This window comes from Ctenopharyngodon idella, chromosome 3, assembly GCF_019924925.1.
Source record: "Ctenopharyngodon idella isolate HZGC_01 chromosome 3, HZGC01, whole genome shotgun sequence".
In the NCBI taxonomy this organism is placed as follows: Eukaryota; Metazoa; Chordata; class Actinopteri; order Cypriniformes; family Xenocyprididae; genus Ctenopharyngodon; species Ctenopharyngodon idella.
The window spans coordinates 24,489,105-24,514,872 of NC_067222.1; the positions used below are offsets into that span (position 1 = coordinate 24,489,105).

The 25,768-nt window shown below is 38.4% G+C and overlaps 1 protein-coding gene across 1 annotated transcript; it reads right to left on the minus strand.

The window, feature by feature from the left end:
* Positions 1–204: 204 nt before the first annotated feature.
* On the minus strand, positions 205–25,768 carry tlk2 (tousled-like kinase 2). The gene is made up of 21 exons (XM_051887546.1): positions 25,137–25,768; positions 24,109–24,191; positions 18,025–18,096; positions 15,716–15,782; positions 15,541–15,584; positions 15,358–15,456; positions 14,503–14,610; positions 14,323–14,415; positions 13,417–13,527; positions 13,176–13,312; positions 10,391–10,543; positions 10,234–10,300; positions 10,047–10,144; positions 9,799–9,880; positions 9,398–9,489; positions 9,010–9,099; positions 7,348–7,517; positions 7,083–7,218; positions 6,817–6,928; positions 6,601–6,708; positions 205–1,707 (listed from the first exon to the last, which is right to left on the minus strand). Exons 2-21 carry the CDS (start codon positions 24,187–24,189, stop codon positions 1,534–1,536), a joined length of 2,094 nt encoding a protein of 697 aa, XP_051743506.1. The 5' UTR covers positions 24,190–24,191; positions 25,137–25,768; the 3' UTR covers positions 205–1,533.

Here is a 25,768-nt window from a genome sequence, read left to right on the forward strand (position 1 = left end):
TCATTTTCTGGTAAGATATCTATACTTTTACTCAAGTATGGCTTTCAAGTACTTTATACACCACCGATTGGCAATAAAACAGTGATTAATACATGAAAATTCTTAACTATAACAACACGGATCCAGTAAAAAGGCAGAATTAAACCTTTTTAGACAGTATCTGTAAATATTTTAGAAGACAAATAAAGCAGACAACACAATATATTAATAACCAATAGTATTTAATGATCGCTCCAAGTTCTGCCCTGTACCCCTGAACTAGCTCCGCCCCCGCTAGAGAGTTCTTTCCCACAAACAGTAAAACAGGATCAGGCAATTAGCCGCATCACCAGACCTAAACATATATGACTGTGTGTAATTTTTGAACGCATTTGTGTCTGTGTGTTTCTATGTGAGGCACAACACTTTTAATCAATGAAAAATAAAATCTAACTTTATCTCATTTTCCAACATTAGATTCTGTCCAAAGACACAATGAGAAACATGAACATATTTTGGGGGGGGGGGGAATCAGTTAGTGTCGCTAAATCTAAAAGAATATGCTTCCTAAATGCAATTTTAATAACAGCATAAAGCAAAAAAAAAAAAAAAAAAAAAAAAAAGGACAGAAATAAAAACACTCAAGTCAAACAGCACCACCTACAGGTAGAGCTCAGCTTTGGTCATAGAATAGGGTAAAAGTGAGTAGGACCAACAAAAAAAAAAAAAAAAAAAAAAAAACCTTCAGAGACAAACAACTGGGCTAGACCTGTCCATTACATCTCTCACACAGTACAAACATCTGATTCCCAGCATAGACGATCAGCTAACCTAGAGGTCCTGATGCTGATTTGGCCTCAGCATTTATTATGTGATCGGAGTTCAGAAAGGTGTTTAAACTAGGTTTAACTATTGTTGAAATGAACCCACTGACAGTATTGCTTCCAAAAGTTCATAGATCCGTTCCAGAGGCAAAAAAAGAAAGAGAGAGAGCGAGGAAAATGGGCTGGGACGGGCTTTGTGTCAGCAGGGAGCGTCTCCAGATTCTTTAGGAATATTGTACACTTGAATGCACATTAATATGAGGCTTGTCCCATCAACGGTGTTTGCCATGTAAGAAAAATCAAGCTGACCTCGTTATAAACGTGTCTATACATGTGTATGCATGTATTTGTGTGTTGTGGGGTGCAGGGCGTATTTCACCAGTCTCTTCCACCAGTCTGAGCCGTTGCTGTTCCGTCCTTCTCACATGTAATACACCCTTTTTTTTGAATTCCTCTTGCTCTGGCTCACTCTAGGGGGCATTTTTTTAGTCCCCTCCCATCAAAAAAATTAAAATAAAACAAAACAACCCTCCAGATGCCTGGGAGAGGAAGAAGGGTGGAGGGGGATGTGTGTCATCTCCATCCCTCTGTTACCCTTTCCTCCTGCTCCCTCGCTTGGCAGGTAAGGGGTTTGAGACCCCTTCCAGTACACTGCAGAGAGGGGTGGGGCAAAATGCAAATGCCCCACACCCCCTGCTCCGATCAAAACAAGCGAGGATGGACGGGGCTCTCAATTTGAGGCGCTGCTGTTAGAGGAGCTGGAGGTTGAGGCGACGGCCATGCTGTTGTTACCGGTGGCGGCCACTGACTTGCGTATGTGTGGGAGGAGGTAGGGGTCACTGGCCAGCTGGTGAACGTCAATACGATCCTCCTTACGGTACACCAAACATCTGCGAATGAAGGCCTGGAGTAGAAAAGGAATTCATTGGCATTAGAAAATGTTCAATTATCATAGCATGTTAAAGCATAAAACCATCAACAGCAATGTATGGAAGTAATTTAGGTTGGCCTTTGTTTTTATTTCATATTCATGTTCTTTTACATGAAAAAGTGTTTTTAAATGGCATTTCAGTTTTTAGAGTGGTCCCAAAATTTTGGGGGAGAAGGCAAGTTTGTGCCAACAATCTAAAAAAATATTCAGAACATGAACCTCTTTATGTAAAAAGGAGGCAGACAATAAACAATATTTTTCCAGAGACATGAGCAGATCAGGGCCAATCTGGCTCACTAAGTAACTAGTCATTATTATGGTAAGTCTCCTAGCAACACAAAACCAAACTAATGACAGAGTCCCACAATCTTTTTGGTGCCACAAAAGTGAGCACAGCATTTGAGCAAGTTGCTTGCTAAAAGGTTAACATGGGACAAACAGAGAGCAACAGTTTTACAATTATCAGAAATAAATGTACATTCCATATAACTGACAGATTATTAAAATCACTTGTGGCCCTAATTATTACTCTGACTTTTTTATCTGAAAATGGTTTCAAAGTCAAAGCAGGCACAGTTTATAGCAACTTTATAATAAAATAATAAAAAAAATTGCATGAAGCAAGAAATGACAGTACTAGGACCTTTTTTCTAAATTATCCTACACAGAGGATATATACACTACCGTTTAAAAGTATAGGGCTGATTAAAATGTTTTTGAAAAGTCTCTTATGCTCACAAAGGCTGCATTTATTTGATCAAAAATACAGTAAAAACAGCAATACTGTGAAATACTAGTCTTCAGTGCCACACAATCCTTCAGAAATCATTTGCTGATTTGCTGCTCAAGAAACATTTATTATCAAAGTTGAAAACAGTTGTGCTGCTTGATTTTTTTTTTTTCCCATGATTTGTTGATTTGGAAAAAAAAAAAAAAAAAAAAAAAAAAAATTAAAAAAAATCTTTTTTTGATCAATTTTTGATCAAACTTTTGATCAATTTAATGCATCCTTGCTGAATAAAAGTATTCAATTCTTTAAAAAAATATGTATTTTATTGACCCCAAACCTTTGCATGGTTGTGTAACTAAAATATCATTCTAATAAATATGAATAAAAATCAATTTTAAGAACTGGGGAGGATTTATAATTATAGTCAAATGCGGAAGAGATGAGCAACATTTTTAAATCTAAAAATTTGTACCACACTGAAGATATACTCATGGGGCAATCTGGATATAAAAAGATTGATGGGAGCCCAGTAACCCTTATTTCATGACACTTAGAATCTTCAACAATCCTGGGACTGAACTTCTCTGCTCTGGGATCACACTATTGCCAGCTTCAATTCATCCTCCCACCAAATGCTGGTGTGATGTATCCCATTCTTCAAGCAGGAGGAGTTGGATAAAATATTCAGAGTGATATCAAACCACAATCTGACTTGTAATGCAGCCTGGAATTATATTCACATCATATTCCATGTTGGTTCGTTTGTCTGGCCACTGGCCAGAGGAGAACTGCCCCACACCAGACTGAGCCTGGTTTCTCCCAAGGTTTTTGTTCTCCATTCCGTCACCTGATAGAGTTTGGGTTCCTTGCCTCTGTCGCCTTTTGGCTTGCAAAGTTGGGGACACTTAATATTCAGTAATATTATTGATTTGACTGCACTGACACTATTGGATGAGAACTGAACTGAGCTCAGCTGGATGATTTCGACATCACTGGTTTCTACAGAGCTGCTTTATAGATGAATTGATCTTGATCTATAATTGATGAACCTGACTTCAGCTGAGTAAAGACACTATTGAGCTGCTTTACAGCAGAATTGACTTATGTTTGCACTGCTGATCAGCATGTTCCTGTTTATCCCTGTCAAGCTGCTTTGAAACAATCTGTATTTTATAATATATAAATTGAAGGGGGAGATTCTGGAATCCACTGCCGCTTCAGTATATATACCCTTTTGAGAGTGAATTGTAATGTGAGATTTATAATCAAGGTATTAACCAATAATAAATATTTGTACTGCAAAAACTGTGTTTCGACTGCGTGCTCCGAGACGCAAATAATTTATTATATACAAAAACTGTTATTTACAGTGGCTTCTCCTACGTTTCGTAGTGATATTTAGCGCCAGTTTTTCAGGAAGTGATGATTTTGTTCTCTTTGCTTCACTGGATGGAAACGATGCTTTATTCGCAAATGTTTTATGCGTTATTGCAATTTTGCACATAAGTTAAATTCGCAACTTTGGATGGAAACTAGGGGTGGGAATCGCAGGGTACCTCACGATACGTTCACGATACATGGCTCACGATAACAATAATATCGCAATTCAGCGATTCTGTGATAATTGATATATTGCTAGACAATCCTATAATGATACATCACGATATCTGTCAAACTATGAAAACAAAATGCCAGTGAAAAGGTTAAGTGCAGGTTTTCTCTCTTTATCTGCAAAACGGATAAATCCGATCTTCGGTTCCCACGCTATATGCAGATTTAATGGAGTTCACGTCACCGAAAGACAAAGACCGCAATAGGAGAGAGCGGCAACAGCACTGATGAGGTCTCATTACTTTTAATGAAGGTAATTGTGTGTTAAGCGTCTGCGACTTCCACTTTCATATGCGGCAGTTTGTGCGTCAGCTTGCTGAAGAGATTCTCAGCTGTTCATCTGCGGACTCTCACACATTTCAGTTTTAGTATTTTTGGGAGAAGTAAAATTTACATATGTGGTTTCAACAACCAGATGTATTTAGACTGATGCATAGACAGTTTTGACTGGAATGCGTCCCAGACCACCTCCTGAAGTGGTTTGAGCGATCGGAGTTAATTTCGTCTCAAATGCGTTTTGGAGGGCATTTAGACCTGGTCTTTTCACGATCGGATAGCTATCCGATCAGAGAAAATGCATGAAGTGACCAAGTGCAAACAGACCCTTTGACGTTCCTCACCAAACGCTTACACAGATATACACTGGAGCGTTCGAAAGCAGGCGTCTATCAGCAGATCCCTAATATATGCTTTCAAACGCTCCCGTGTATATCCAAGCGCTCGGCGAAGAACGTCAAAGATGTCTACGTTTGTCACATCAATGGTATAAAAGTGCGTCAAGACTTGGAACTTAAACGTGGCTGGGGCATCTATTTTACTCACACTGCTGTCCGCCATCCTGTTAAAAACCTCTTTTTCTTAGGCTAGTTAACTTATGTTCATGTTTCCCTCATTCATGTGTTTAGCGGCGCCTTGAAGTAGCGACGCTTTGAGCAGAGAAATCTATTTATAGTGCTTTATTTTATTGATTAAAATATCGATATTTGCCGCAGCGATACGATTCTCGTATCACACAGAGAAGGACGACGATATATCGCCATATCGGTATTTTGTCCCACCCCTAATGGAAACATAGCTAGTGACTGTGGGTTGTAAACACTTGATAACAAAACATACTTGTCTTGTGTTTAGATTTTGGAAATATCAACCACTTCTAACTTGTCAAGAATGCAGCAACTGTGTTAACTCATTTAGCCCGGCTTCCAGAGAAAATATATTTGTTTTGTATTAAATTCTTGAGAGAGGCATCTAACGCGTTTAAACTTTTTTTTTTCTTTTATCTTCTATTACTAGAGTACCTCTTACTGAGAATGAGAACATGTTATCAGTATGTTTTGGATAAGTATCCTGTTCAATCAGCTTCAACCTTGAACCTTCAACATGGATGATGGAATGACTTGTTTTTCTTGACAAGCTGGTGCCTAAACCAGGGTACTGGTGTCATCTGGATAATCAATGGAGATATATGCTTCTGCCTATCAGGGAGGTATTCCAGAAAGCAGGTTATGTGACATAACTGTATGTGTTTAAGTGTAAGTAAGCAGATAACCTCAACTTTCGGTTCCAAAAACGAAGGTAACTTTCAGGGTATGCAAGTAGCCATAACTTACTCTCTGAACATATATACATACATATATATTATAAAGCGGTAATGTTTAAATGTTTATTCAAGTCTAATATGTGTATTTATTTTATTGTTATCTCGCACATGGATCTGTTTTTTTCTTTTTTTTTTCCTTTTTATAACAGGACATTTTCTGTTATAATTTCTATAATAAAATACGTATGTGATATCTTAAATTAAATAATTAGCGTCAAACAAACAATATAATTCTTATTCTCAGTGAATAAAGATTACATAGGAAATTAAAAGATTGAAAAAATGATTGCATATCCACCAAATAGGTGGCGATGTGCACAAAGATGGTTATGTAAATCAGCATTAAACAAAAGAAGGAGGAAGTAGAAAGGCGCGCTTTTTCTTAGCATCTGCTTCCATGGTGAATCATTGATTCGTTGCTCTGTTAAGAATGTCTTGTGTGTTAACCGGGAACATACTCCGGGTTGGCTGAACTTACTCCCGGATGCGTTTTTGGAACCAACATACCTTGAGTAAGCAAGGTTTGGGTTAATCAACCAAGAGTTCAGGGTATATGTGACTGTAAGTTAACTTCTGGAATACCCCCCAGCCCATGTGTGGACATTGTGGACAAGTTTATCTATTCTTTAGCCAATCAGAATCATTCAACCTGAACTAATGATGTAGTTAGTATAATTGCTGCTGTATTGAATGTGTACAGGGGGCGGCCTACGAACTCGTTGTGAGTATTGAAGCTGACTTCTGCTGATGAAACTGCAAACTATTCTTCAGTAAAATTTTCTTCAATTTAGTTCTTTTTAACTCTGACTCCAGGTCTTCATTCATCATATCTGGTATTTGGGTCCTTAACTGTAAATCCCCTACAAAATAAAGGTGACTTGACCATGGAGAAAAGACAGAGACAGTGAACCGTCTACAAAGGTACCTTAGCTTCAGGTGAGACTCCTGGTTTGGGAGGAAACTGCACCTCTGTGGCTTTGAGAATAGTGTTCTCCTGGAGGATGTCCTGCTGGGATTGATTATGACCGAACGGCTGTGTGGTGAAGAATGAATGAAAATGATGAGGAGAGAAGGGCACTAATATCTCAGTGGACAGTGACTACGCAGCCAGTATTAGAAAATGCACTTGTGTGTCTTTTACCTTCTTCCCATAGAGGCACTGGTAAAAGATGACTCCAACGGACCAAACATCCACTTTGTTAGAGATCTTAGGTGGCTCTTTTCCAACCACAAAGCATTCTGGGGGAAGATACCTGGAGCAGAATAGCATTTTGGGCTCAGTTGCTTATCCAAACTTTCAGACCATAAATGACTTAACAACATTGTCAGCTTTGTGTTGAAGGAGATGTCACTTCATTTGACCAAATTCAAGAACTTCACAAATCCTGGCCATTGCAGACCACTCACCAGTATGTCCCCGCCCCCTGTGACGTCAGCTCCATGCCGTCCACCCCGTAGTTGTCATCGTCCATGATCTTGGACAGCCCGAAGTCTGTGATTTTTATCTCTCCACATGCTGTGCCATTCACCAGCAGGATGTTACCTAGACAAACACAAGGATCAGTGCTCAACAGAGTCATCTTGAACCCTTTCTCCATCATAATGGTGCTATTCTCATTCTTGGCCCAGTACAAAAGTTCAGTGGTCTGCGGGTGTCATATGCATGTCATACCTGGTTTGAGGTCGTAATGGATGATTGGCGGGCGGATTTCATTTAGGTACTTGAGGGCATTGACGACCTGCATTATGATGGATCGGGCCTCTTTCTCTGACATTAGCTTGTGCTGCTTCAGGTAGAAATCCAAATCGTTCCCCTCACAGTACTCTAGAACAGTGCAGAATCTAGAAACAATACCACATAAATCAAGACCTCTTTCATCTCTCCACTTTGAGGAGTGAAATAATGGAAAACAAAACTGCACCAATCAAATATGTAGAGTAGGGCTGCACCTAACGATTATTTTGATAATCGATTAGTTGGCCGATTATTTTTTCGATTAATCGGATAAAAATCCTAATTTTATTTTATTTTTATTTAAAACAAAAAAAAAAACAAGTATTGCACATCCTGCCCAATGTACTTCAAACAAATGTGCCAATTGAATGCTATGAAAACATACAGTGCTTAATTTATCAGACTACCTGTCATAATAAAGAGAGAACACAAATATTTTAGGATTCTATCAAAAACTTGTTTAAAGCTAAAAATGGTATTGCCATTTATTAGGAAAATAAACTGAAACAACTAAATAGCTTCTAAATAATATTCACACATAATGTCAAAAAAAAACCTTAACTTATTGACTGTAATTTGGGCATCTGAAAAAAAACAAACAAACTACTAAGTGTTTTACTTTTTCCTGCCTTGTAAAACAGTAAAAAATTCATGGATAACAACAATAAATATATTGTAGCTTTAGAAATACTGCTGTAACTAAAGAGCTTACACATACTGTTGGATTAACCATTACAGAAACATGAAAAATGATTTTAGCACCAATACTGATAGTTTAGGCTACCCTGACCTATGGCACAAACCATACATTGGGTATCAGATGTCTAATAACTTTAGCACTGTATATAGTGAATATAGTTTAACATTAAAATGAAGATAGGAATAAAGATAATAAAGGAAAACACAAACTCAGTGTTCAAACTTCTTTATCCTGTAAATAGGCTATAAGAAACGTCTTACATTTATATTCAATTACATGTTTTTATCCCTTTAAAGTTACTACTCTCATAAAATACTTGAATGACATGTTGATTTTTAAATCTAAATTTAACTTTAAACAACAGATATTTCAGCAAAATGAATATTTTTGCGGTGAATTTTAATTGTCTCCCTCTCTCCCGCGTTCCGTCTGTCTGACGTGGGAGCGTGCACCGGCGCTCATCCAGTAAAGTTTGAAAGACTGTCAGGACTAGCCTTTATGCAAAATGGAAATGCTCACGTGAATTTGTAACATTTACAGATAAAGATATAGACATAGAACAACGTTTTACGCTGAGGACGCACATGCATCTGTCAAAGCGCCTGACAGGGCAAGCCATTATGCTAATGCATTAGCTTGAAGCTTAAAACAAAGAATTCTCGTGTTTTGATTAGCTTTGATCACGTACCTTTCCCGTAGCTGCTCAATCTGTTCTTCACTATTTTTAGATGCATTTTGTCCATAGAAATGTGTTATTCAGACTGGCGGAAGTCTTCTGTACACGGTGGGCAGACCCAACTAATCGATAATGAGAATCGTTGTCGATGATTTTCATTATCGATTATTATCGATTTTATCGAATAGTTGTTGCAGCCCTAATGTAGAACAAGTTTACTCACGAGTCGGTATCCAGGGAGAAGTAGTCATACAGTTTGACTATTCTTGGATGGTCCAGTTCCTTATGGATCCTATATTCTCGACAGGCATGCCTAAAAACATTTCATATTAACCCATTTTAATTAACAAGTCGTGCTGAATAAACTTTTCATTGACATTATAATGGACAATATCTGAATCTTTAAAACATAATGAGAACAATGTTTACAATTTTTGACCAATTTTAGTCAAGATTTATATTTTACATTGTTATAAATGAGGTCTCAGAATTCCACAGTCTGGTTCAGAAAGAGGAATGCATTCTGGGACAAGCACACTTGGCTCCTAATGTTGAACCAAAAGGTCAAGTAGTTTTTAAGAAACAAGGATGGAAAAGGTGTTTTCACTCACTTGTGATAGTTCTCTTTCTTCTCATCTCTCCAGTTCTTATTAAGCTGATGAATCTTCACAGCCACGTACCTCTGCTCAGTCAAATCAAAGGCCTGGAGAAAGAGAAAAGAACAGGAAGAGAAAGTCAGGCTTAAATAGCAGCACTAGTCAATTAGTGAAGCTGCCTAACTTATCTACTTTTTTTTCCTTCTATTTTAAGTCTATTGTGCTCCCTCAAGCTGTTTTTGAAACAAAGAATGTGTCCTATGTGAACAGCTACATCATTTTTTCTTTAAGATGCCCTAGTCGACAAGTCGTCCAGTCAACCCACTGATTAGTTGATTATGAAAATTGTGTAGTTGGGTTTAGGGATGTACAAATATACATTTCACATACACATTTCCCATCACAGATCTGCTTACCTTGTAGACCTCACTGAAGCCTCCTCGGCCCAACAGATGCAAGAGCAGGTAACGGTCATTTAACGTGGGATGATCTTTAAACCTGAGAGTTGAAAAGACAATCGATCAATGATTTAATAGATAAATCCACCTGTTTAAACTCTGAAAAACTTTCAAAAGCTCTCTTTATAAAAAAAAAAAAAAAAAAAAAATCCCTGTACTGAAACCAAACAGGCAAAAGTGTGAAAATAAACTTTGAAAGTGCCTACTGGGAGTTATCTTCATTGTGGATTCTCTTGAGCTCTCGGATGTGAAGATTACGCACGCGCTCCAATCGCTCCAGCTCCACTTGAATCTCGGCTTCCTCCTGCAACACACACGCAAGACATTAAGACCAATTTCCATGATAACACAAATTTAATCATACATGTAATATGAATGTGTTGATATGAATACCTTCTTCAGGTGTCCGAGTCTCAGTTTAAAAATTTCTTCTTGCTCATGGTATTCTGCTAAAGATAACCTGTGACGACAAACAAATTAGGACAAAATCCAATTAAATTGAAATGCTAAACTACTCAATGCCAAACATGATGGAAGACAGAAAACTCACATCTCGTTCTCTGCACCATTGCTCTTGCTCTTGCGTTTGTTGGGTTCTAGGTTGGGGGGAGGAGTCTGACTGGCGTTGGGCGGTTTCTTCTTCATCAGCAGTTTCCTCTGCCTCTCTATGTCCTCTCTCTGCCCATTGACTCTCTCCTGTTGTCTATATAGACACACAGCAGTGTAAAAAAGTAAAGTCTGATCAGTGGTTTCAGGCTACTAAGTCAAGTGATATTTATGTTATATAACCCGCTTCTTGGATTTTCTTTTCATATTTCAAAGTATCATCATTCATTAAGGTGTACACATCCTCCACCCTTTGCATGTTTGTTTCTTAAATACTTTGGCTAACATCATGATCCTTACTTATACTAGGAATGTGCCAATACCACTTTTTCCAGAACGAGTCCGATACTTTCATTTTTGGTACTTACCAATACCATTACCTGATGAACAATTATTTAATAAATAATTCACTACATTTGTGTTTGTTTGTCATTTTGTTTTTTACAAAGTTAGGAAAGTAATGTTTAAGTCAAGCCTGATGCCTTGCACAAAAGAATGATCCCAGTCTCTTCCACACAGTTTATTAGGTAATTCAGCACTGTTTTTTTATTATTACTTGAATATCGGATCGGTATCGGCCGATACTGAATCCCAGGTATTGGAAGCAAAAAAGGCGGATCAGAGCATCCCTACCTAAAGAATACTTCTTGCATAGCATATGAGTACCAAATTGAGTTCTTTCGTGCCTTCTTGCACGTCAATATTTAATTTGGCAAGGCTTAAAAATGCCCAAATGATAAACTTTCAAGACGATGCAGCACTGGCCCGATCGAGACAGTGATAGTTCCATCAACTGTCCCGAGCATCGTTCACGCTGGCCCCGGGCCATCGGGCAGTCCTTATTGTGGAGCCCTGTCCAGTGAAGCGCCACAGTAATCACCTTAGGTTTTCATGTAATAATGCAGTAATGTTATACATTAATCATGTAACAGTTCGTGTTTTTATTTGCATATACAACTTAGTTTTAATTCAAATGATGCATATGTGCTGAGTGAGCGATCAACAATCAAGAGCATGCAACAGAAGTGTGCACTCTCTTTTTACGGTCAGTTAATGTTTCTCCTTTTCATTTCTTTGCTATAGACATATTACAGAAACTACATAAATTACTAGCGATATCTGTGAAAGAGAGATGCACTCGACAAGTGTATGCATCTGTGCCACTGCGCATGTTTCTATTATCAGCTCGCGCAGAGCAGCTACAAAGGCATGAATATTTCATTTGTTTAATATTCTATTAATTAGAAACATTTACTTCATAGACATCATTCTCTGATATCCTCATTATGCTCTCTGCTTGCTCTGTTGTCAGCATTTCTTTGTATGGACACAAACACCGTACACACGCTGCGTGGTATCAGTTTTTGATATTGGTGCATCCCTATCTTATACCAATAGGAATAAAGACCTGTTCACACATAGACGAATGCTCCACCAAAAACATTGTAACATTTTAATTTAATGTGTCAGTTCAGACTAACCCGAAGATTTGCATGCCATAAATGCAACAGTTCTAATCTCTTTCAGTGCAGAAAATCTAAAGAAAAAAAAAAAGCGGCTGGTGTTAAGCCAAAAATCACAATACTACATTTTTAGTATAACATGCTTTTAAAAATTATGTTCATAATTTTGACCTAACATTTACTTCACGTACATTGAAAAAAAAAAAAAGACAATTAGCAGAACACGAGAACCAGGGGTGGAGACGGGTAGGTTTAGGGATAGGTAAAGTGGGAGGAGTTGGATCCAGATCCAGGGGGTGGAGATGGTAGGTTTAGGGATACGTAAAGTGGGAGGAGTTGGATCTGGATCCAGGGGGTGGAGATTAATAGGTTTAGATCCAGGGGGTGGAGACGGGTAGGTTTAGGGATGCATAAAGTGGGAGGAGTTGGATCTGGACCCAACCTCTCCCCCTGGTTTTCGTGTTCTGCAGTGAGGACCATCTCCAATTTTTATCTGCTCAGCATTGCTTAAAAAAAAAAAAAAAAAATAAAAAAAAGGCTTCCCTTTTAAAGTTGACTATGATAAGCATTTGCTGTGATTCTGAAACAAATCCCTCTATCACACATTTCTGGTATTGACTACAACATTCAAATGCATACTGGAGGACTTTTCAGGGGACTAGATATAATTACTAGACAAATTTGTAAAGTTAAATCCAGATATTACTTAAGTCCTAAGATAATACACTCAATCCAATTGACTGTTTGCCAGAAGCAGAACAAGTGCTGGTGGGTTAAGCTGGTCTATTGAAGTTGGCCTCAAGTGTTTACTTAAACTAAAGTAGAGTGGTTTTACCTTCTTCTGTAAGAATTCATCACTTAACCTAGTTTTGAAAGGACAGCGTTTACCAAGTTGTTGTTTGTTAGGTAATTTTATGGTGTTCTGATAATTTTATGGTGAATAATTAAAATGCAATAAAAATGTTCCTCTATGAGGTTTTTAAAATCTATTTTTGATACAAAATGGTAAAACTGACTTGTGTGTACTAATCTAGTTAGAAGGCTATGAAGGTCTGTGCACATATGAGCACCCAGCAAGATCCTGAAAGCAGCACATTCATTCACCATCATACCTGAACACAATCCTGAATGAGTCTTTTATAGCTAGCTCTCCACACGTGTGGGGTGAAACCGACCATATTCTGCCAGCGCATGTCAAGTGTGCGTGTATGCAACATTTGCCTAGGCTCTGAAGTTTGAGAGGGTGTGCATGTGCAACTCACGTACTTGACTAGATTCTGAAAGGCGTAGCCATCTGTCCACTGCTCAGTAAATGAGGCTCCATGCCGTACGGTGGTGAAATGGCCCAGACGTAGCCGGTCCTGCATGCTCTTTTCTCTGCATGCAATTTTCTCCTGTTTGGACTGAAAACATACCCACAATTTAGTAATTGCATCATTATAACAAATGTAACATACAGAACACTACCACACATTAACCATTGTGTCTTCTCTAAACACACACTAACCTTTTCGATAAGCAGTTTCTTACTCATGGTCACACATTTATTGAGTCGTTCTTTACATCGTTCCAGCATCTTTTGTTGCTCATCGATTTGTCTGCGCAGGTCACAGTTCACCTGCAACACACAAACCCACCAACATAAACACTATTCTTCAGGAGTGCACTTTAAAACCTGATTTAAACCACATTTCATTCATGTAGAACATTTTAGTGAGTCAAAGTGTCATTCATGGCTGAAAGATTCATAATACAATAAATCAGTTTGCGTGTACACTGCCGTTCAAATGTTTTGGGTCTGTTTCTTAAGTTTATGAAAGAAGTTTCTTCTGCTCACCAAGGCTGCATTTATTTGATCAAAAACACAGTAAAAATTGTAATACTGTGAAATATTTTAATTTAAAATAACTCTTCTATTTGAATATATTTTAAAATGTTATTTAATTCTGTGATGGAAAAGCTGAATTTTCAGCAGTCATTACTCCAGTCTTGATCACCTGATCCCACAGAAATCATTCTAATATGCTGATTTGATGCTCAAGATACATTTCCTATTATCATCACTGTTAAAATCAGTTATGCTGCTTAATATTTTTGTGGAAACCATGATACATTTGTTCAGGATTCATTGATAAACAGTATTCAAAAGAACAGCATTTATTTAAAATAGAAATCTTTTTTAACATTGTCTTTGCTGCCACTTTTAATCACTTTAATGTGCCCTTGCTGAAAAAAAAAAATTAATTCCAAGTATTCCAAGTAAAAGTATTAAAAACCTAAGAGACCCAAAACTTTTGAACAGTATTGTAAATTGAAAAGTGATGCTGTGTTTCCACAGGCTCTGTTCTCAAAAAGGGGCTGCAAAATATCTAGAAGATTTCCATATTGATGCTGTGTGAGAACGAAATCATACCCTGAGCAGGTCGTCAATACGTCCCTCTTTCTTCTCCAGATCTGAACTCTTACTGCTTTCCAGCGCCGCTAACTTCTCCATTGTCAACTCAGACTGAGAAAGTGACCAAAGCTGGGGGTTAGCGTGATGATCTGAAAGTGTCTGTGTAGGTGTGAGCGTGTTTTTGGAAGTGTGCGTTACCTGTGTGGCTCGGTGCTGAGTTTGTGTAGAGGTTGGCTTGTGGGAACAGGCGGAGTGGGAGTGGTCTGTGGTTACTGAGCTGATGGAGGAGGGGCTTCCTTGCTGCACCTGTCAACCAAAAACTTACTTCCATCAACACAAAAAGCAACCATAAAGGGTCTTTGAGGACTTGCCAGTCCTCTGCACCACAACTCTCATTTTTATAATAATAATAATAATAATAATAATTACTGCTACTGTGACAGACAGCACATGAACACAAATATAATTATAACTTATTTGATTATAATGCTTGTACTGAACTGCTTATACACAGCTAGAGCAATAACTTGTCATCTAACTGCTAAGCATCAGTTAAAGCAATATACAACTTGCAATGCAAACTATATGTACCCCTGACCTCTCATCCCTACAATTTTCTGTTTCTTTTTTCTTTTTTTAAATATCTATAGTATTTATTGTTGTAGAGCATTGCTTAAAGTGTTGTTTTTACTGCCTAAATGCAAGCTGAACATATATATGTATATATGGCTGAAATGACATGTCGTTTCAAACCATAAGACTTTAGTTCATCTTCAAAACACAAATTAAGATATTTTTAATGAAACCTGAGAGGTTTCTGTTTCTCCATTGAATGTCCAGGTAACCAGGTTTAATCCAAGTCTTGTGCAGAGATATGATCGCTTTATATGATGAGCAGATTTAAATTACATCTAAACAATGATCGACACACATACATGGAGCACATCTCATATGGTAAGCACATGTGTGTGGTGCTCGAGAACAAACGAAGTTTGTTCTAGTGCGTGACGTCTGAGTAGAGGTCAGAGGTCTGGTAGTAAGAATGAGACTCACGGCAGCAGGAGGGTTGGAGAGAGAGTGCTGAGGAGAGGACCGCGCCACTGGAGGAATGCCACGCGCTGGACTGGTTCCAGTACCACTACCCCCTGCAAACTACACAGAAACACATGACTTAGAGGTTAAATCAGAGGAAAGGAGCTTGAAAATAGAAAGAATGCATGAACTACATGCACCTACCTCAAAATAATCACTAATTTTGTGCCCTCTCCCTCCTCCTTTGCCTGGGTGGGGTGGGGAAAATCAAAGCAATAGTCATTAAGAAAAATGACACTCTAAAAAACGTAACGTAGACCTGCTATGAAAACCAGAGGATTCGGCAATCAATCACATCAACATCAATACCCAAACTCACCCTGGTTGTCAAAAGGGTCTCCTTTCCTTTTACGCGTTCTCTGGTCATTAGATTTCTTCTCTGGGGTCTGAGTAGGGAGAGACAGAGAAAGAAAGAGAGACAGACATTGTAAGCTGCCAGGCGAATGCAAGAATCCATGACATCACCTCATTCCACAACCCCATTCATTCCAGAAGTTTCCATTGAAATTTTAGAGGCTGCGAGCTCATATAACCTGAAAGACTGGACATCAACATCCAAAGACTACAGAGACACAGCAGTCTCTGCATATCTGCCTGTTTTCAAATAAATTGCATCCATTTTAGTTTACAACATCTCGTAATGCTGTTACGAGTGAATTTCAACAACATGGTTAAAGTGTAACTTTGCTGATTTTCAATCTGCTTTCTAATGTTACAATGACGGTAGTACATGTAAATGAACAATGTTTACTAGTTCTCCATGTTATCTGGACTGAGAAATTCATGTTTATTTTAAGTTTGCCAAGAAGTACTTTCTACTAAAGCAAGGTGGCATTTGATTCTGGTAAGCATATCCATAGAAGACTGATGGGAGTGGCCTTGTACGTCAGCATGCCCAGTGCATTATGGGTGTTGAAGTTTTCCTACCTATTTGGCAAAAGGGAAGACAGCAGCCTTATTTCTCGGTTGTGTGAACGGCACTCTCAGGTAGCAGTGCTGTTCACACAGAGTACGACAACTTTAACATTTTAATAGTCATTCTAATTCTAAGTCCAGACCACAACTATAACGATAACAACACAGAGGAATGATATCGTTGGAATCATTTTCAGAACTATTTTTCCAGCTGATGAACAATAAATATCACTGACAGCCAGTCAGAATCCAAGAAGCGCAAACATTTAAAGCATCAGAAGACATAACTGCAGCATGCTTATAATAAACAATCTTATCATCCACTAGAGGTGTGAATCTTCACTTGCCTCACGATTCGATTACAATTCAGAGGGTAATGATTCAATTATAAAACAATTCTCGTCCAACTCTTTCAACATCAAGCATGTCCACACTTTACTTTCTCATTCCTGCATGTTCCTTTCAAAACAGAAACCAAAACGTCAGACGCAAGTATTTTGCTTCTGATGGACATGCGCAACTTTATTTATTAATAGGTTTTATGAGTGTTCTTTGTTTAGCCTACAGTAAAACAGTACATTAATATGTATGATAGGCATTTTAATTAAATTAAGAAAAATGATTTTTATGATTTTATGCATCAATGCAGAATCGTTCACTTCAGTATTCGTGATGCATCGTAAAAACGATTATATTCCACAGCTCTGTTATCCACACTATTGGTATTGTTATAGATACCTTTACAGTTATTGTTCTTGGTGTGAATGGAACTTTAGTCTTGCTTTCTGTTGTTTGTCCACTTTAGAGTTGTAGCGTCAGTTCAATCCAGTTCACTTGAAGGCAAGACTAAAAACGAGTGAGTGAATTCGGACACTGAGAGCCCCGAAAGAGCTGCCGCTTTTGCATAGTTTGTGCTTGCTGTTTAATAATCTTTTGAAACAATAAGATAAAAAGGATTTTTGAAGGATCTTGGATCTTGAGGATCTTGAATTCTGTCATGGAAATGATGTATAAACCTTAGATAAACAATTTAATCATTTAAAAATGGATTTATACCTGCATTATATTACGCTGTATGCCGCGGGCCAGCGGACGAGCGGACGAGCGGTTTGTAAAATGAATGGGTGTATGGATAATTCAGCTGCGGGCGCCATCTTCTGGCGAGACGCAGAAATTCATTTGGCGCACGACTCTCATAGTGCATTATAGGTATTCTCTTGCCATTAAGCATACATCAGTTGTACACTCCTTATTGCAGTGCATTGTGGGATTGAATGAGTGCACTCGATAATGTCCACTATGGTTTCGGACACCATTAAAAATGACTGTTCCCCCAAATAGTGCCCTATTTAAGGTTATAGGGGGCGATTTCAGACACAGGGAGGGACATTATTTCTGCAATTTCTTATGTTGAAAATATCTGTATACTTTTTTGTGCATTTCACTGATTAACAAAATCCAGATGCCAAATAATAAAGAAAGGAGCAACTAAATCCACAAATCAAAAAACAGAAGCAACACCCTGGGTGATCTTATTGGTGAAATAAATAAAACATGGTGCCAACTACAACATTTGAACATCAAGCTGGACCTCCCTGACTGTCAACATGAAACATGTTAGCTGACAATTGCATCACCTACCATAGACTGAAGCAGAAATACTTCAGAGACTTAAAGACTGTTTCACATCATGAGCTCCAAATGTGTACTAACCTCCAGCTCTTTGTCACTGAGGGAGCCCACGCTACACAAGCTCTGGTTAGATGACTCGTTGTGTCCAGAACCCTGCAGAGAGGAAGACAACAGATAACTGGATTTGTATTTCCTAAAGGAAAGATTGGTGCTTGTAAGGCAGGAAAAAACAGTGGTTAAGGTCTTTTGTTCTGTGAAAATGAAACTGAAATTAATAAGAGCTGCTTTGTCATTGTTATTACACTTTTTTCGGTTATGTATGAAGCAATACACAGATAATAAATAATATGCAATAAATACATGCAACAGAAGAACTATTCACCGGTGCATATTTTTTCATCAGTGAATAGTTCATCACTTTAAATTTAGATTTTTCATGGTACCAAAATTTCAGTAGTTGGTACCAGTAAAATACCAGTAAAATTTTGCAGTTCTTGGTACCAATTTCTGTACCAAAGCAAAAACTGTTGAATCAAGTACTTTATATTTAAAAAAAAAAAATAATAAATAATAATAATAATAATAATAATAATAATGTCCCATTTTGTCTCATCTATTGGTTATATCACTGTCAAACATCGCAGTTTCCGATTCAATAGCACATTTGAATATGGTTGTCCATCCACAAACTTTGCAGTGTACATAGCAGCATGAAAAACTAAACATGTATTCAGATTGTGAATGGGTAATAAACAGAAAGCAAGAGAAGAGCCCTCCCTTTATAAATCACTAAGGCTGTCAATCTCTAAAGCACAAGCTCACTGAATTCTGCACTCTCGCTCTAATAAAAAAAAAGTCTTAATTGTACAATGAATCTCTTATTTACATCATGTTTACATTTTGTTGGTTATAATGAAAGGATTCACAAGCGAGTAGATTTTGTCTAACTTACTGACTAGCACCTCTGATAGGCTAATGCGTTCACGCACTCAACAGATATGACTGTGATTGGCTACAATGCTTAACGCTTGTGTAAAAAAAAAAAAAAAAAAAAAAAAAAAAAAAAAAAAAAAACCTGTAAATAGAAAACTTTGAAGCTCTGAGAGATCGCTCAAACAAACAAACGAGAGTGTTTGAAAGCAGCGTCTATCAGAGTGTACCGAATATACCCAGTACTATCGGTGCTGCAGAAATGCTGGCACAAGATTTTTTAGTACCGACTGGTATCGGAAGTACCGGTAGGTTTGAAAACTCTATTTAAATCAAAATGCCTTTTTTCTTGAGGTCAATATCAGCCATGTGAGCTACTGGAAAATGTCAACTGCCCAAACAGCTTTAAAAATATTATTTTAGGCATTCAGGTATCTAACATCCAAATTTCATTATCCAATTAAATCTGATCCAATCACACTACTGAAATAGACTGGGTTACAAATGGCAATTCACAATGACTTCAATTAATTTAGCTAATAATCAGATTATGCGTCACATTTTTTTATCCACAAGCAGCAAAAGGAGATTGGAAAAATTTGGAAAAATTTGTGACTTGCCCCAGTTCCCCTCTATTTCAAAGACTAGTAATTCCTTCCTAATTCTGCCTCCAATTCTCTCTCCTCATTGACCTAGAAGCAAATTATCTAAAACTAAAAAGGGTGTCATGTTTTGGGTGAAGAAATGAACAAACAAGGCCAAAAAGTGTAGCTCTAGTTCAGCGAGAATGTTGCATGTGAGAGTTTTTAAATCATTACCCGAGTTTTATATGTGTGTTATTAATGTTGTTAACTCAAACACGGTTGTGTAAATAAAGCCTTCCTGCTCTGAGCTAAACATGCGATGAGATACAGAGAGAAAGCGTGACAGATGCTGGTCATTCTGGTCAGATCAGGCTAAAACCCTCCACAATCCAATAACAGCGATAAACGCCCCTGTGCTCCACACCTACTGACGGTTCTTAATCATTCACTTGGTGAAAATTCTCACACTAAACCATAGAGAAAACGGTCATACTAACTCTTCGACAACATTAGGCTTTGGCCAGTCAGTGGGGAGGACTCTCATGGCCATGGCAGTGACCAACTAATCTTAGCCACACTAGTTTCAAAGTCATCATCTGATTGGATGAATTCTACAGGATTTCTGAGAGACGTGTGGGTCTTTAAAGGTACACCTGAAAACAAAGCCATCATGTCACCAAACTCCGTCATCGAAGAAGAACGCCATCGTGTTTACAACTGTGACAATTACCTCTTATCAGGATCAACTAAACGCTGGATTTTCAAAAGTATGTGAAGTTCACAGCATAGACTCTAAAATAAGAGTTTTACATGCCAGCCTGTTATAGTAGGGACATCGATGTTACATTTTTTACACCCCTAAACAGGATGCTGAACAAAACGAACTGTGATTGGTTGCTTTACATGTCAGTCAGATGGCCTCTGTGTGGTTCTTGGTCAATGAAAGCTGCGATGGAGTCCAGTAGGGCGGGGACAATAAATTGATGCATCACGATTCGTGGATCGATTCTGAGATTTTCCGAATGCATTGTGATTCTCTCTCAAATCAATTCTGAGCTTAGTTTTTAACAGCAGATGGTACGCTAGGCTAGTTTGCATTCAGAAAATCTCAGAATCATTTCTCGATTTGCGATGCATCGATGTACTGTCCCAGCCCTAGAGCCCAGACTTTCTGCTGTCAGTCTGAAGGTCTGGTTACACAAGACTAATGAACAACTAACACTGAAAAACCTATTGTCCTACTCAGAACTGATCCAAATCTTTTCCTCAGTAAAAGACACGTGTTTGCAAATGCCGCTTGATATCCAAAGTCTTTCTGGGGTTCTCCAACACTCAAATGACTAATGAAATAGGGAAACAGAGACAGATCAACTACTTCAGCTCACTCTTGACCAGATTATCAGGCAGTCGTTTAGTTGTTAGTCACCCCTTCCCTTTATAACACACATACATGATGACAGAAGTCTATTTGATGTGAACGTTCATAATTATGATTTACAATGCATGTAAAACAACTTTTTTTCCCAAAAAGATGTTTATCAGATGTTTGTACAAAATAGACACTTTCTAGATGAATTGCTCTTAAAGATGTACGTGTGCTATCTGGGTACATCCATCTTTGACTGAAATAGCAAGCAAGCAAGATTTCAGCAAAAATTAGTTGTTCTGAGTAGACTAATGGGACTAGTTATGCACAGCAAAAAACAAAACAAAAAAAAGATTTAAAAATGAAGAAATAATTTTGGAGGGCCGAAATCATGACCGTAACAGTGACGTTTAATAGAGCTTCTCCGATATTCTGTGCGCACAACGTGGATAAGCTATAAACGTAAACATGTCAGCAGTGTGGAGACACTTCGCTGTGATCAAAAATTATGCTAGAGTAGCAATAAGTCAAAAAAAAAAAAAAAAATGTTCGACTGAAATATTGAGGGGTCTGCTTGTTCCCAAAGAACTTTACTACGACTGGTTTAATTCACATCTGAGAAATTGGCACCCAATTCAGTTACCCAGTAACCCAAATTTAAAGTCACCATGAAATCAAAATGAACAATTCTTGTTTTTTTTTAATGAAATATTGCAGTATTTATTATAGATGATAAAATTCATGTGCCCTTATAATATATCTTTAATCAAAACCTGTCACTCACATGTCATCACAGCAATAGCAAACCACAACCATCCAATAAATTCCCGATGGACAAAATCAAGTCCTGCTCGACATTTTTCTTGTTCAAGAAGCTGTTTCACTCAGATGTGTGTCACAATTAGTAGCAGGAAGTTCGGATCATTTTACTGATTCGGATCGTTGAATCTTGTTCAGCAAAATCAACAAATTTTTCAAGTCATTTCGTTCATTTCAGCAGAATATAATTGAAATGTTACATGTTAAATTCCCCAACACATACTACTTACACAAACGTTTATCACATTTGGAATAAAAAATAAACTATAGGCTAATACAGCCATGAAGGCCAAATTATGAGTAAGAAATGATTAATTAATTGCTTAGCAGGGTCTTCAGGCTATGCAGTCTGTTAGTTCACCTCACCTCCCGATTAGAGTCGTTCTTTCTCTTGTCATCTCACATTTATCACATTTATCACATCTGATCCCCAGAAAGATTAGACACCTCTCATGTCTTCGAGTTCGAGTTGTTAGTTCCCTCATCAGTGTCTGATCTGGGCCATGACAGCCATAGACATTTATGGTGACAGCCCCATATGCAATTCATGCAGAACCAGAAACAGAAATGATTAGTTCGCCTCTCGAGTCTTTTGGGTTCGAGTCGTTCATCCCGTCACAGCCACAGGCTGAATGCAGAAACTGAATTGATTAGTTCATCTCGAGTCTTCAGGTTCAGGTCGGAGTCCTTCATTCTTTTTTCACGTGACCGCTTCCCAGCTCAATGTCTCGCAACAAATACATTACATTCGTATTACTATTGACTATGATAATTCCTAAATATAATACAACATACAATTATCAAAAGATATGTGCAATTAACATTTATGTTATGCCACTATGTCCCTTCTGACCAATCTTTTTAATACAAATATTAGACCAATATGTTCAGCCTTTATATAGGAAAATAAATGAGGGGATGAACGAACGACTCGAACCCGAAAGACTCAAGAAGTGAACTAATCATTTCTGTTTTCAGTACAGAGTACAGCCTTGTCTATAGGCCTGTGACAGGATGAACGAATGACTCGAACCCGAAAGACTCGAGAAGTGAACTAATTATTTCAGTTTCCTATAGAAAACCTATGGGATGTTGTGCATGCGTGGTCAACACAAAATTAACAAATCATTCTCTGGGACAACTCGTTGTTCTCGAGTCATATTAAAGATTCGTTCAAAATGAATTAATCATTCATGAACGACACATCACTAGTCACAGTAGGGAAGAAAAGACTATCGCAACTTCTGTTTCAGCCCGACTTTAATTACCAAAACTTTTTCCTATTTCAGTGTTTTGGTAAAAAATTCATTTTGGTGCATCACTAAATGGGTTACTGCCTTAAAGGTGGAGTAAGTAGATTTTCAAAAACACTGTTTGGAAGTTAGTTGGGCCGACACCAACAACAAACATCTAAACAATCAGCATTAGTGGGCGTATGACGGTCGAGGAGAGAGAACGAGCAAGAGGGAGATTTGAAAGAGAAAAAAAACCCCCTGCAGAACGAGAGATAGGACACAATACAAAAGCGCTCAAAAGAATATCACTGGAATGAAGGTTTATGACTTGTAAAGCGCTTTAGGACCTGCGTTAATATTAGAAAAGCTTTCCAGTGCTGGAGAGAGCTAAGTGGGAAGGCCTGAAAACAGACGTGGAGGCTGCTTTGATCCCGCTTCTCATGTGGGTAACACTGGGTTTTGATTGTCTGGAGCTGCTGTGCTGTTGGCGACTAACAACGAACACTTTGTATTTACTCATGTACCGTGCGTTCATTTTTTGTGCTTTCTTGTCGTTCATTCATCAACTGCGCTTTATTTTTCATGAAGCATTTTGTTGCGTGTCAGCTGTGATAAACAGACATCCACTCGCATTGCATGTGTAACAGCGGCCAGATAGTGAGAGTTTTGTTGTTAAAGCACTGCACACTGACGACCGCTAGAGAATGCGGTGTTCAGCCTCATTGTTAGTGCACTCGCCTCGCATGCCAGCAGCGATCGGGACGGGGTTTGAGACTGACTCGGAGCAGGATGGTTAGGATTGGAGAGCAAGTTTTGGAGGTGGAGCAATTAAGAGAGGGGTGGGTTTGTTTGGGTTGATTTCAAATATCAACAATGTCCAACAGCGTTTTTCAAAATCTACTTATCCCACCTTTAACTCGACAATCAAATCTCTTTGTGGTCCAAAACACTGTCCTTCTTAGACTAAGGGTAATGATGATATGCATGAGCTTTTGTCAAAAATGAGTGAAACAACAGCTTTATTCAGACAGCTGGGCAGAAGCAAGAGGAAAAGTGAACTTAACATGTAACTGAATGCATGAAAGCGGACAGGCCCAGAGCCTAGACAAACACACGAATGAGTGAAGATGATGAGGTCTAATGTGAGAGGTAAGGTATGTGCAGGAATTACTGGTGATCATAAACAGATAGAAATGGGGGCAGAAATGTATCAGTTTGAGACCGGACAGACCTTGGCAACTCCGACTCCTGTGAAACGGGCCTCCAGCAGCTCCTGCCTGCGAGGATCCAAGCTGTGCAATTCCTCCATCATGGCTGGAGAGAGAGGAAGAGAGAGTGTGCATGGCATTATGTAGCCATAGTGATGCTGACAGATTGACGGGACAGTGATGTGTATGACATGTTGAGTCATGTGTCCCCAATACATGTTTTCGAGAGCATTCTGAGATTCATGACTCAGCCTCGCCACCACCACTAATTCAGTCATTAACTCAATCCAACCTAATGCCATTTATCCTATTGATAACCTACGGGGAATCATGCAAGATCTTGCGACAGATCAATTCATGTCAAAGCACATGCAACACGTAACCTGTAGTGCATTTAACAAAGAAACATTGATTTTTAATCAATATCAGTCAGACTTGTTCGCGACCAGAAAACAAATGAAATCGGTGCAAAATCATACACTATTATAAACATTTTCCGAGAAGGTTGCTGAGGAGAAACAACAACAACAACAAAAAAAAAAAAATTATATATATATATATATATATATATACACACGTTGAACGTATGAAGAACGTTGAACAACTCCATATACTTCCTAACTAATCACCCATCCAAACTATTACAACGATACAACCACCTAATTATATTTTAGTTAAATCCCATCCGTTGCACCTCTAATATGATTTAAAGATTCATTTTGACAGGATTCCCTTGAATTTTTAATCTTGTTTCAGCATATTATACATTATTTGAAGATTACATGATGAATTGGCATGGTTAACAAGTTATCCTTCTAGCTCAATTATTAGAGGTGTGCGATTGATTGAAATAACCAATAACTTCAAGAAAATCTGAAGAAATAACGTTTTAAAAAGGACAAAAAGGTTCACAGAGGATCAAAACAAAAGTATCTAAATACCGTCTCAATATCTCTTTACCCCTGGGTTTTGCTTCTATTGTCTGTTGTTTCTACATTGCCCTGCGAATTCTTCTGCTAGCCTCCTTAAACCTCCACATTTGTTTTTGTACCTGTTTTATTGGGGTCTTTTCTCCCTCTTGCCGATTTATTAGATCTCTTTTCTTCGACCGTTCTCCTCCTCTGCTCTCCCGTCTCGCCCTTCCCCGTCTCAGCCCGACATCTCAGCGCTAGGCCTCAGCCGAAACCCCGACCCTCGCCTGCGCTCGGTGCCTGCTGTGTCGCTAGGGGACGCCAGCTCCGCGTCCTACTGTAGTCCGAGGACTGCGAGACCTCCGAGGCCTTGATCTCCCGAACCCGCCTTTCTCCGCTGGCCTTCTGCGATATCTATTTTCTACCAGATCTGAGACATGTGGTACCTCGCTACAGATCCACACTTAATGATATCCAATCCAAAATTACTCGATTCGCTTCGAAGTTAGTTAATCGTGTTGTTGTTTTGAGATATTTAGTTTCTCTTGTTTGTCTTCGCTGCTCTGGGTCAGCACCGAACCGGGATCAAGTCCTGGAATGATAAATCGGCTCTTTAAATTCCGTTCACACCTAACATCCCCTTTTAGAAAGATTAGATGATGTAGACGCAAAGAATCCTTTTCCCAATCAGATTCGCAAAATCAGAATTGATTCGGTTCGGTTCTCAATTTTTGCAATGTAAACAATAATCGGTAAATCTCATATTTTCTCG